Genomic DNA, 12,202 nt, shown 5'->3' with positions numbered 1-12,202 from the left:
ATTTGATAGTCGATTCGTTTTTGTCACGTGACTTTTCCCGCTCATCCGCCATATTTATGAACATCAGCGGGGCAAAATAACGGTAGCCTAGTAAACAAAAACAAACAAAAAAACACACACAACAGAGATACCAAGAAAAAACGTTGATCAGTGAATTTGATACATACCAAACTAGGTCCCAGAAAACATTTTTACTGATTTCATGTTAGTAGGCTACACATTACATTCGCGTACATTTATGCAGGCTATTTAATTCACCTCCGTATGCAAGGGAGAGTCTGTGCATAAGGCAACTGAAAATATGTTAAATATAGGCCTATAAATCGCAATAATCATACGTTACCTGTAGCCTAGTGTGTAATGAGGGTATTCGACAAATCCTCCTCAGTGAGCCACATTACGATACAGTTACTGATATTTAAATGGGAAAGCTTGGGTACTAACCTACTTGCCCCAACGGACAATGACCTCGTCCAATATTGGTTATAGCCATTTTCAGTTTGTAGAGAACACGCGCCGGAGCCATGGACATAAGCGCTGTAAATGCACTCACATACGAAGAATTTGTGGAACTATTCGGTAATGTGGTTGAGAAATGCCCTATCATTTCTGCTGCAATATGGTCCCATCGGCCTTTCAAATATCTAACAGACATCGAGGCTCACATAACGGAATTCATTCACAGCCTGTCAGACTCAGGTAGGCTATTTTTTCTGCTTTATCAAGTTAACAACACTTGGTATCACGTTTCCTTAAGTTTTAAACACAATAATTTATTTACCGGTTTATATACAATAAAATTACATTACATGTGTTCAGGTAAAGAGGGCATTTTGCGGTGTCATCCTGATTTGGCGGGCCGAGATCTCCAGAGCGGGACACTAACACGCGAGTCTCGAGAAGAGCAGAGTCAAGCCGGTATGACCACACTGGATTCCGCAGAGATTCTGCTCATGCACCGTCTAAACTCGGAGTACAAGGAACGCTTTGGCTTCCCTTTCGTTATATGCGCCCGTCTCAACAACAAAGCGGATATTGTGCGCCGACTGTCTGAACGCCTGAAGAATGACTGTGCAGCGGAGCGGGAGCTCGCGATCGAAGAGGTTAAAAAAATCTGTAGCCTCAGGTTACACAATATTGTCCTATCTGGCATTCAAACCAAACTGTAGCCTACCCAAGTTAACTTTACAAAAGTGTTTACTGCCTCTCTCTACTTGATTGTAGCCTAGCTATATTTTTTTAATTTGTATGTTAATTTGTGTAAAATAAGAACACACAAAAAGCAAAGTGTCTAAATAAATTGATTCATGTAGCCTATTATGGCGTTTATAAGCCACGTTTTAGGGCCTCTAACTCAATAAGATAATATTTACTATTTTGTGATCTAATGTAAATCTATAATAAAAAGAAGTGATAAAAACGGCAGCACATGTTTTTGTCGATGCACTCTCCCTAGAACATGTTGCAACATCTCAAAGATGTCTATTTGATATGTGTTTACATCTGGAGGATGTTTTTGTGTGTGTGTGTGTGTGTGTGTGTTTGCTCATCTGCAATACTAGGACGTTTCCTGACTTAAATAGAGATTTAGAAAATGTCTTTAAGATGTTTATGTAAGCATGTAAAACTGACATCTTAAAGATGTCTCTCAGATGTTTGTACACAGCAGATGCTTTCCAGATGAAGCACTCTTTAAAAGACATCTTGCAGACGTATCAGGGTATAGTGATTTTTAAATATAGCCTATATATATTTTAATTGGCGGCATAGGCTAGGGGTTGCTTTGTTTTATTATTTTTGTTTGCACCAAATTAAAACGCATGATGACGCCACAGTGCCCACATGCTATTAATTGGTTTGTATAGGTCTAGCTGCATAAATATTATTAATTTTATTTAAAGAATGTTGTAATGATAGAGGTATGCTATTTACCATTTGTAGGCCTAAATTAAGAAACTATTTATTGTCTATCTATAAAAATGAGTAGCCATTAAAATTTTAATAGGTTAATGTCCAAGAATATATCCTATTTGATCTTGAACATTTGGTGTTTCAATGGCGTGCTGAATTTCAATTAGCCTACACAGAAAACTCGAAATTGACTCTACTTAAGCTTCGTCTCTCGCGCAACTGAGATCGCCCCCTACTGCCAATATTCAGGATTTGACCAAATGTCGTCATTGTCACTGTGAGAATGGAATGGAAAGTCACATTTTGCACACTTATAGTTCCACTCATCGATGGCAGACTGATAGATTGCGTTGATGATACAGTCTCGGATGTCTCTTTTGGACAGTCATATTTCTTACGAGTCTTGTGAAACTGGAGATACGTGCGAGTGCAGGGGTGAAGGCGGTCCCGCTAGAGTTCCCGGGGCCACACTCGACTCATCCTTCAAATCCCCGGACGTGATGGAGGAATCCTGTTCGGGATCCACTCCTCTGGCTCTCCTCTTGTCCTCCTCCTTTTTCCACTTCATGCGTCGGTTTTGGAACCAGATCTTGATGTGTCTCTCGGTGAGGCTGAGGGTGAGCGCGAGCTCCACGCGGCGTGGGCGCGAGATGTACTTGTTGAAGAGGAACTCTTTCTCGAGCTCGAGCAGCTGCGCTCTGGTGTAAGCAGTCCGCGTGCGCTTGTTCTCTTCGGCCTCTACCATGTAAGGGCCTAAAACACAAGTAGCTTACATCAGTGACATTTTTAGTAAAGTCACCTTTTCTACATTTTTCTCGCTGTCACACCATCTGCCTCTGACGATATTACAGACTATAGTTTAAAAGTTATCTGACGCATGATAGCCTAAAATGTAGGCTAAATGGTCAGAACCAGTTCAGTTTGTAGTCCTGCCAACCATTAACCATCCTGATTTAAATTTCTAAAACAATATGTTTCTGACAGTGTTGTGTCGAATTAGGCCTACTTTAAGCAGCCTCTCCTGAATCAACAATTTCTGAAATAATTATTTAGGCTGAACTGAACGTTAGAAATATTTGTAGCACCAGATGTTTTGTCTGATGATTTTCAGCAATAATATCCTCTCTTTCGTTTTCTAATCAAATACTAATTATGAATTAAAATTAGTCTTTAAAAGATTAAGTTATTTAAAGCAAAAGAAATCAATAATAAAATTCTGCATTGGTCCATGTCACGCTTTTGGAGACCTTTCAAGTGTCAAGTAACCAACACGATCTCATGAAAGTGCGTATCTATAGCACGAATGATATTTCTCGTATCATTTATACGTGCAAATGCTGTGTTCCTCGTGTCATAATTTTGAATCCCAAAATAATCATATTAATTATAGGCTACATAATATAGCCTACTTTTTAATAATAATTGTAGGCTATATAGGCCAAATTCGATGTAGATAGTGAATTATTTTGTTGTCATTAAACGTTTTACTATTTTTTTTTAGCATTTTATTTTATATTAATTTTAATCATAATCAAATTTTACAATAAATATATCCAAAAAATATATTGTTCTCAAAATGACCTTATATATATAGTTTAAAAAAATAATCAGGCAGCTAATCAGGCATTAATAATTTTGCAATATAAATATATAGGGCCAATGATTTTAAAATGTAGATATTCCAGAGTGAAATAAAAGAAACAAAAACTGAATTATGACTCTAAGAAAGTTTAGATCATTAAGAAATATTAGCCTAATAATTATCTTCAAAAAGGAGATTTCGTTTCAGCGCTTGAGAGTTTGAAGATCGTGCGTTTGAATTTGACATTATGGCCTGCTTTCGTTTTAATAAAAGTTATTTGGTAAACCTGTAAATATTAATGACCATAGTAGGCCTACGAGTTACCTGTCCACTGTCCTTTCCAGGCGTGCGCGTGAGATTTAGTTGACTTCATCCACGGGAATGGGAGATGGTATCTGTTCCGATCCCCGCACAGGTCAAGAGAGTCTCCGTAACCCCCGAGCGTCTGTAGAGATGTCTGTGGAGTCTGAGGAAGATGAAGATGAGGCCCTGCTAGATCATCCCGGGTCGACATGTTATAAGAGGTAATGTCGGTAAGATTTGGCTGGTCCTGTGCGCCCAATGAAGGTGAGGTGTAGACGGACTGAGTCTGTCTACTCATATACAGACACGGTGGAGGGTTTTGGCAGTAGTCTTCGTTGGGGTGTCTCTGGAAGGCGCAAGAGTCCTTGTACAGATGGTTAGGTGAGTAATAGTGCTCTTCCCGATTCATGATTGCCACAGACCGGGGAAACCGTGCTGTACTCGAGCACATGAGCCAGCGCCCTGCCCCTGATCAGGACCTCTGCTCTACCTGCAGTCTGAGCGTCTGGCGCCGCTCAAGGGCCTCATAGGTGTGCCACCGGGACCATGTGACCCTGCTGCACCATCGCTTTCACTGTTTACACAAAGCTGTCAACTGGCAGTAGATTCTGTTCGTGTTTCCTTTTGACTGCCCCGCGGTTTGACAATAATTGAACAGAACTGACCATGCTCAAATCAATGCCCTTGGCAAACACTCTCTGTTTGCCTGCGACTATATGTGCTACACCTGCAGTTGTAATACTAACCTAGGTCTACAAAGACAGGTGAATCGGGGGATCCGTATCTCTGCTCCCCGCGGAAAAGCTTCTTCTTTTCATTGAATACCGACCCGGTAAAAAAGAAATAAAAGCTACTTGAAAGTGCTTGATAAAGCAGTTAGTTTTATATGGTTCGGGGCTCTATTTGTCTTATCAACTTCCGAGGAGAGACAGGGTCGATTCTCACTTATCAGAGGCAAAATCATCAAACCCATCTGATTTTTTTATTGTCCTGAAGGATTTTTTTTTTTTTTTTTTTTTTGCACCATCGGTTGGGGGGTCTTAAAATGCATAATCCTTTTTTTCTATATGTGTAAATTTAAAAAAAGCTTTAAACTGTAATGATATTTAGAATGCGTATTTTCACCTGTCGGTAAATAGATGCGAGTGAATTCGTCCAATTCGCTTGAGGAAGTCACCATGGTGAACGTGATTTTCACCAACAACATGTTCCTGGACCAACATCTTTATTGATCCTGGAACAACATTTCAATCAACCATTTGAGGGACAAGTTTACAGTTTATGTCGAGTTTTGTCTCAGTGTTATTCATCATTTCGTCCTGATTTTATGGGTAATTTATGATAGGGTTAGGTTTAGGACTACATTTTCAGACAGGGATGTTGTTCCAGGATCAACAAAATATGTTGATCCAAGAATAGGCTATATCTTACTCGGAAAAATCACGATGACCAAGCCTTGCGGAGTTTCAGGTGATAGCACTTTATTCGAGATTTAGGCTATCCTATACATATCACACATAGCACAAATTTAAGTTTTAAAAAGTATATCAAACAGTAGCTAATTGACGTTTAGCTTATGGTGCCAATTCAAATTTTATCAGACTGCGCCCCAAAACTATTGCCTGTATTAAGAGGCCCCCTTAAGTATTTGTCACGTAAAATATGAACACTGGTGACAAGGACAATCATTACACACATGAGCTACGTCCCAAATGTTGTCTTCAACCAAGCTTACCTGCCATTAAGCACACCCGCCCACGGTCCATTAACCCTCTGGAGTCTGAGCGGTTTTCTGGGCCCTTGAGATGTTCTGACATGCCCTGACATTTGTGCTTTTTTCAGTTGCTTATAAACATATTAATGGCAAAGGTGTAAATTCACTCTATAAAGCACAAACAGGGCTACCATAATATGTGAGCCACGTGTATGTACATGTTTTAATTTTTGAGAGAATAATGTTTATGCGTGGATATTGAAAAAACTAAAAACTAAAAATTCTGAAATAAGGCCACAAAACACATAGTAAATATGTGTCAATAAGACTTTTGACCAATGGATGTCGTCGCCTATAGTTTTTTCTTCAAAATTATGTGAAAATAGTCTTGCTTTATCGTTCAAATAAAATCATACATTGATTTAAATTGATGTAAAACAGGTTTTGCTTGGAAAGCCAATATGCGAGGGGGCGTGAACGAGGAGTGGTTTTCACCTGAATTACCACCCACTCTGCATAATGATGAGCCATTCACACACACTGTAAAAAATGATTTTATGTCAAAGTAAATAAAACAGGAAAAATCATGTATCTTTTGCTAAGAATAATTTTGTAAAAATGAAAACTTTAGTATATTAAGTAAATCCTAATTATATACTAATTTTTTACTTGTAAATATTAGACATCCAACAGACAAGTGAAATTGACTTCTGACTCTCTGGCATATTTACATGCATTAATTAAGTACTTGAAGCAAATTTAAAAAAATCAAGTAAAATTTAGTCCTTGAAGAAAGGAATCTGCGCATGCGCAGAAAGAAGAAAACACGCGATGATTGAGGGATTTCGAATCTCCACTCCAACGGCTCTCGACAGGTAAGCAACAGTAAAAAACTGCATTATATTACGGATTTATAATGATTTTTTGATTAATTCAACGATTGTCTTGTCATCACTTCATGCTATACATTTGAAAAGTTTAGTGTTCTTAAGTTTAGAGACGTGCTCCAGAAAAAAGTTAAGGGAGAGGCAGAGGCAGAAAGCACCCTGTTTATTTTCTTTATTTTACAAAAGCACAATGTTTTATTTCGATTGAAAGTGGAAAAAGTAGACATTTAACAGTTTATTTTTTCATATTTCTTAAGTCTGTAATCTTTATGACCAAAAATGACGGAGTATAAGTCTAATTTGCTGCTACGCGCGGGCGCTTTTGCCGACTCAAGAGGGTTAATGACGAGTTAACTTTGTAGACGTTAGCCATATTTTTTTCTCAGTTTTAAACTTTACGTTTTACACGATTTATCAGTAATTACGCCTAAAAACCATGAATATGTCACTTAAATCATGATCTTTTTGTTTAATATTTATTTTGTGTGCAATTTTCTTTATAGATGACAAATATTGGCCACGAATTAACAATAGGCCTAAGTGAGAAGGTTCTCGTTCCCTCATCGTGCACAATATAATTCATTTCCTCATTCATTTGCTAAATCGTGCATACTATCTATTAAATGGTCCCTGCTTTTACTAAATCGTAACCACGTTGTAAATGACAATAATTCGTACTCCCAAATTCCTAATTCGTAGCCTTGATATCTGCTGTGTGTCACATGTTAGCATTAATGTGTGTAAATTGACTATGAGAGTAAGGTCATGCAGGATGTTTTTAATGATTTGGTTTAAATGAAATGAATAATGTGAATGCAAATTAATTAACTTTTAATTTAAAAGTATTAGCTGTTTACTGATTATTGTTTTTTTCTCTCTCTCTTTTCTTAATTTCAGGATATTTCTCAAATGCATTCAGCCCTTTGTGCCTCCGTTGCTGTAAACCGGTTGAGAGGGACAAAGAGAGAGACCGAACACACTGAATTGTTATTATTGTCATTATAGGTTTCTGTATATGCTTATTTCTTAATAAATTACTCTTAACTGCACATTGTCACAGTATTATTTTGTCACATTATAAGAGTAACATTTAATTTAATTTAAAATAATTACCAGCACTGCATAAAACAAGTAAAATGTATTTAAAATATCAAGTGGTTTTACTTAATTATATTAATTATATCAGATTTGTAAGTAAAAATTACTCAATATAATTTAACAGGCCAAGTTATATGTACTTATTCACTTTGTGAATTTTACTCGGCTTAGTTAAGTAGATTTACTTAATTTCCATCAATGTGAAATTTACTTGAAAAAAATTTGTGCAAAAACTTGCCTTATAAAAATTGAGTAAATTCTACTTATTGTTTTTCTCAGTGCAGGTGTGAAACTGGCTGAGCCACAAAGGACAAAAGATATTTAGAAGACTTATATTGACCATTTAAGATTTTGCTTACATCTATCTTGTACATATGTTGTGCTATTTTATTAAAAAGGTTACAATTACAACAATAATTACAATTTCAACAATATTTCAAGTGTACTCTTTCTTTATAAAAAAAAAAAAAGAAAGATTATAGGCCTACATTTTATCTATGTATTCATTACTTTGAATATAGCCAACATTGGAACAGCTAACATCTTAGTTGATGACTTTATTTTTGACAAAAATATTAGGCTATTTTATATATAGAAATTGCTAAACAAAAGCTTATTTGACGAGGCAGTATATTCTACAGTAAAAACTGTACCCAAATCTACTAAACAAAATGTTGTCTTTCATATTTCGCCTGACTGTAAAGTTGTTTTCATGAAATATTAGGGCATATAAATGTTAATTTGCATATTTCAGTCGATTTTTACTCATCTCAGTATAGCAATACAGTTTGCTAAAACATCATCATTCGTTGACGATAGGCTTATTTACTTTAAATCCAGGAAATTTGTTAATGAAAATATTATTAAAATTAAGATACAATTGATACAAAACGAAATTCGTTTTAAAGAAAGGATTTGTACTTTCTGTTTTGAGGTCTCTGTGAAAGTTTGAAAGTCTTTTAGTGTTTTTTTTTTTAGAGCTCGTTTTTGCCAGCTGTGGTAAACAGCGCGCATCTATGCCGTTCATTCATTCATAAACAGAAACCCGAGAAGGAAAAACTTACTAGTATTCCTCAGCTCGTATTCCTTGTATTCCTCATTATTCCTCACAGCGCTGCGAGACGGTGTAAGCAAGTAATGTTCTGAATAAACTTGTGTTTTGGTTTTCTCGAGCTGATACGGGGGCGTTCATAGGATTGCCTCAGCCATTTGCGTTTGAATAGCGTGCGCTCTCCGTGGGCGGAGTCACATTACATTTGAATTAGCTCTAATTAGGTCGACTGGAATCGCTCTCTTTTAATACAGATTTCACAAGATGAGAATATTTGTTTTTTATATAAATTACTTCATTTAAAAGAAGAGATTTCAAGCTTCATAAAGACATATATCACGTGTATGTGTGAGAAGTATTCACTGAGTTATGGTTCATTTTCGGACGCGTTTCAGAATGGACTACACGGACAGAGAGAAGGCAGAACTCGCTTCGTGTTTATTTTTCTTTATTTGTCGAAAAGCACAACACTATGTTTTTATTGTGAGTATACACAAAAATAATACACATTTAACAGAATCGATTGATGTATGGAACTCCTATGGAAAATCAAAGTCAACAGAGTATTCATGAGTTTCTTTTACACTGATAAAAAAAAAGCGAGCTGGTATCGCCGGCGATACCGTCGACCTCAGGGGGTTAAACTAAAGTCCTCGTGGTTAAATAAAAACGAGCTGTTCGGTGTAAACGAATTAACATGGAGAGTGAAACGAAACTCAATTAGTTAGAGATGTGTGCGTAACGTGCGCGCACCGGGCAGTCCGCTGTTTGGAGAGGTCAGAGCCAGAGAGAAACGGGCAGCATAAAAAGGTGATTGGAATTTCCCCAAGTCTTCTATGCTAAAAACACGTCCAAAACAATCAATCCTTTCCCATTTTAATAGACTAAAATAGATTTAAGCGTTACATTTCTATTTTTTCTTCATTTTTAAGAGGGCTGAAATGTCTCTATTTGGTTAAGTTGTTTTTTTTCCACAGAAGGGGAGCACATTACACCAAAATCAACTTTCATCCTTTAACATAATATTTGTTGCATTTCAAATAGTATCAAGATTAGTAAAAGTAACGGAAGAATCGCCCATTCTTTTATTTTTAGCCTATAAAAAAGGTTGAAACATTTGTATTATGCTCAAGCAACATTGGAGTGGAGACTGTATGACATAGTGCTGTGTTTACATGGGCCTCTTCAAATGACAATAATGGCACTTTCTCTGCTATCTTAATGGGGCTCTCATGCGATACCATAAAGTTCAGGTAAATCCATCCCTCGCAAATCAAGCCAGTAACGACGCTTAATGGTGTTTATATATGAGCTCTTTTGAAAAGGGAAGGAAACCGTTATCCGCGACTATGTTGAAAGAGCACAAAAGGTTTTATGAAGCGTGAGTGAGACGACGCAATTTGGAAGTATATCCATGGAAGGTTTTGAGAGGAATAATGGGGCAAAGTGATATTTAATGTAGCTTTGCCATGCCAAAGAGGAAATACACAACTTAAGGCACTGGTACATAAAATCGGCTATAGCAATTAAAATGCGTTTTGAAATTTTAGATAAAATGTAATAAACCAGTTAGGGGACACGCAAAAGCGTTCTGGAACCACTTGTATGTTTGAGTAGGAATAATGTGTAGCTATAAACGAGTTCAGCGTAGATAAATCATAATGGTACATTGCGTTATGTAAAACGATACGTAATCAGATATTGATAAAACAGGTGTTGTGCCGAATTTCGACCCCCGCCAAATAATTACCCCCCCAGTATTGGTAGGTTTAGGATTAGTTGTGGGGAGGGGTTACTGCACCCACAAGACGCTTAGTCTATTAAAACAGTAGGCTAAAGGAGAACGCAGTTTTGGCTACACGTGTAGGATACGTAGTTTTTTATTAAATGCATAATGTTTTTCATGGTGAGGTGCGAGTATAGAGAATCACACGGAAACAAAGCAAATTTTCAGACTCTTCGATAAGAGATAATCCATGGCAGAGGACGAACGGCGATAAAATATGCTTGCTTACTGGAAACAGTAAATCTTGCAAACACCCACACACAATATATAGGCCTATACTGTCAAAAATATTTTCATGATTTGTTATCACAAATTTTTATCTTTAGCTTTTTATCAGCTTAGATAATTAATGTGGTTCGGATAACATAGGCCTAATATTTTTTGAGTTTCGATTAAACCAATGTCCTATATATATAACATACACACACTGTATATATAAACAAAAACATCCGAAGAGACATTTGTAAAGCACAATAAGGTTTTAAAATCGTTCTGAAAATCGTACTTTAAAGTTAAACAAATAAATAAATAAATAAATATTCACAGCCATTCTCAATAGTAAAAATCTGTCTGTTTAGTTGTTTTTAAAATGCTATTTTAATAATTTTGTTCAGCAAACATGAACAGACGTAAATATCTCATGCATTCCCAAAACAAATTCTCCGTTGAGGGTTCCATCATTTTTTCTTTCTGTCAGTGTATTTTTTGACATCTGGAGAACTGTCCCGCACTGGTGAGCGCGATCGACTCCTATCTGACTTCCGGGAGAGGCTGGGGGAGTGGCTTCTGGATGATGAATGATTGCGTGTCGAAGAGAGGTGTTTTGAAGTGTGAGAATGAGAAGAAGAATTGTGCCTTCTGTGTGAATCGACTTTCTTGTGATTGCACTTTTCACAGTCTGTTTTACGATGTCTTTCACAAACTCTGTTGTACCTGTGTTCATCCCTTCCTCTCTCAGAAGTACGCGTCAGAGCAGAGGAACGAAGAGTGTTCAGCAGAAAGCGCTTGTTTGTACTTCCCAGCGGACATTTCATCCTAGAATACAGCGATTTAACCAGCTTTCAGACGCAAAATACATAAGGGAATTACACAATCATTTATTTATGATAAAGAAAGCTTTCTAACATGGTTATCCACACTTACCAGCCAGCAGGACCCATTGTCTGGGCACGGACTTTTGCTCTATTAGCTTCTTTAAGGAGCTCCTCCACTGCTTTCCTGTGGGAGGAAGGGATATTAACAGGATTTATAGAGTGACCTTAAGGACCCGAAGCATTTACTGTTTCATTGACAATCCTGACTGCAGCAGGGACAAGAAGATTCAATATTTCTATATTGCTTAGTTGTATTCACAGTACTTCTTTAAGGCAGTGTCACTGTAGTATGATACCTGGCCATACATTATTACCTACTGACCGTTAGCTAGTGTTGCACACATAGCATAACATCTTAAACTAACCCCCTGAATTGGTTGAAAACAAATAAATATATATATTTAGGATATTCATACCTCTCTAGTTCACTATCATCCATGATTTATTTAAACTTTAACGGCATTCAATTAAATTATAATTCGTTTCGACTCTGCTTGCTAGCTGCTGTTGTTGTTGTTGTTTCCTATACTTGAGGACCCAAATTAGGACCCCGTTTGACTAGCTCAGTCCTAACCTAAATAACCTATGTAACAATATAACGTGACGTCAGTTGCGTACATGAGCATGACGATAAAATTTCAAACGAAAAATATAAAACCTTTCTGTACTTTGAATTAACAAGTACAACATTTATTTGCGACACTTTGCTGACGATCTACGATCGCATTTCAAACAGGCACCTACATGGTCACATCTGCTATTCGACTGACAGCTTG

General features: G+C 36.9%; 3 protein-coding genes across 3 annotated transcripts; 1 reads left to right on the top strand and 2 right to left on the bottom strand.

The window, feature by feature from the left end:
- Positions 1-463: 463 nt before the first annotated feature.
- On the top strand, positions 464-1,425 carry urad (ureidoimidazoline (2-oxo-4-hydroxy-4-carboxy-5-) decarboxylase). The gene is made up of 2 exons (XM_084102174.1): positions 464-699; positions 820-1,425. The coding sequence occupies exons 1-2, from the start codon at positions 525-527 to the stop codon at positions 1,167-1,169; spliced, it is 525 nt and encodes a 174-aa protein (XP_083958300.1). The 5' UTR covers positions 464-524; the 3' UTR covers positions 1,170-1,425.
- A 113-nt stretch (positions 1,426-1,538) lies between these two features.
- Positions 1,539-4,823, bottom strand: pdx1 (pancreatic and duodenal homeobox 1). Its single transcript, XM_084102168.1, has 2 exons — positions 3,818-4,823; positions 1,539-2,664 (listed from the first exon to the last, which is right to left on the bottom strand). The coding sequence occupies exons 1-2, from the start codon at positions 4,245-4,247 to the stop codon at positions 2,306-2,308; spliced, it is 789 nt and encodes a 262-aa protein (XP_083958294.1). The 5' UTR covers positions 4,248-4,823; the 3' UTR covers positions 1,539-2,305.
- Positions 4,824-9,980: 5,157 nt separating this feature from the next.
- LOC311075083 (uncharacterized protein) lies at positions 9,981-11,978 on the bottom strand. The gene is made up of 3 exons (XM_084102178.1): positions 11,843-11,978; positions 11,476-11,550; positions 9,981-11,367 (listed from the first exon to the last, which is right to left on the bottom strand). Exons 1-3 carry the CDS (start codon positions 11,863-11,865, stop codon positions 11,010-11,012), a joined length of 456 nt encoding a protein of 151 aa, XP_083958304.1. The 5' UTR covers positions 11,866-11,978; the 3' UTR covers positions 9,981-11,009.
- Between the last annotated feature and the right edge of the window lie 224 nt (positions 11,979-12,202).

Source organism: Abramis brama (assembly GCF_963993115.1).
Source record: "Abramis brama genome assembly, chromosome: 24".
Taxonomy (NCBI): domain Eukaryota; kingdom Metazoa; phylum Chordata; class Actinopteri; order Cypriniformes; family Leuciscidae; genus Abramis; species Abramis brama.
The sequence above is the reverse complement of the archived record's forward strand: the minus strand, read 5'-3'. Positions and strand labels throughout refer to the sequence as shown.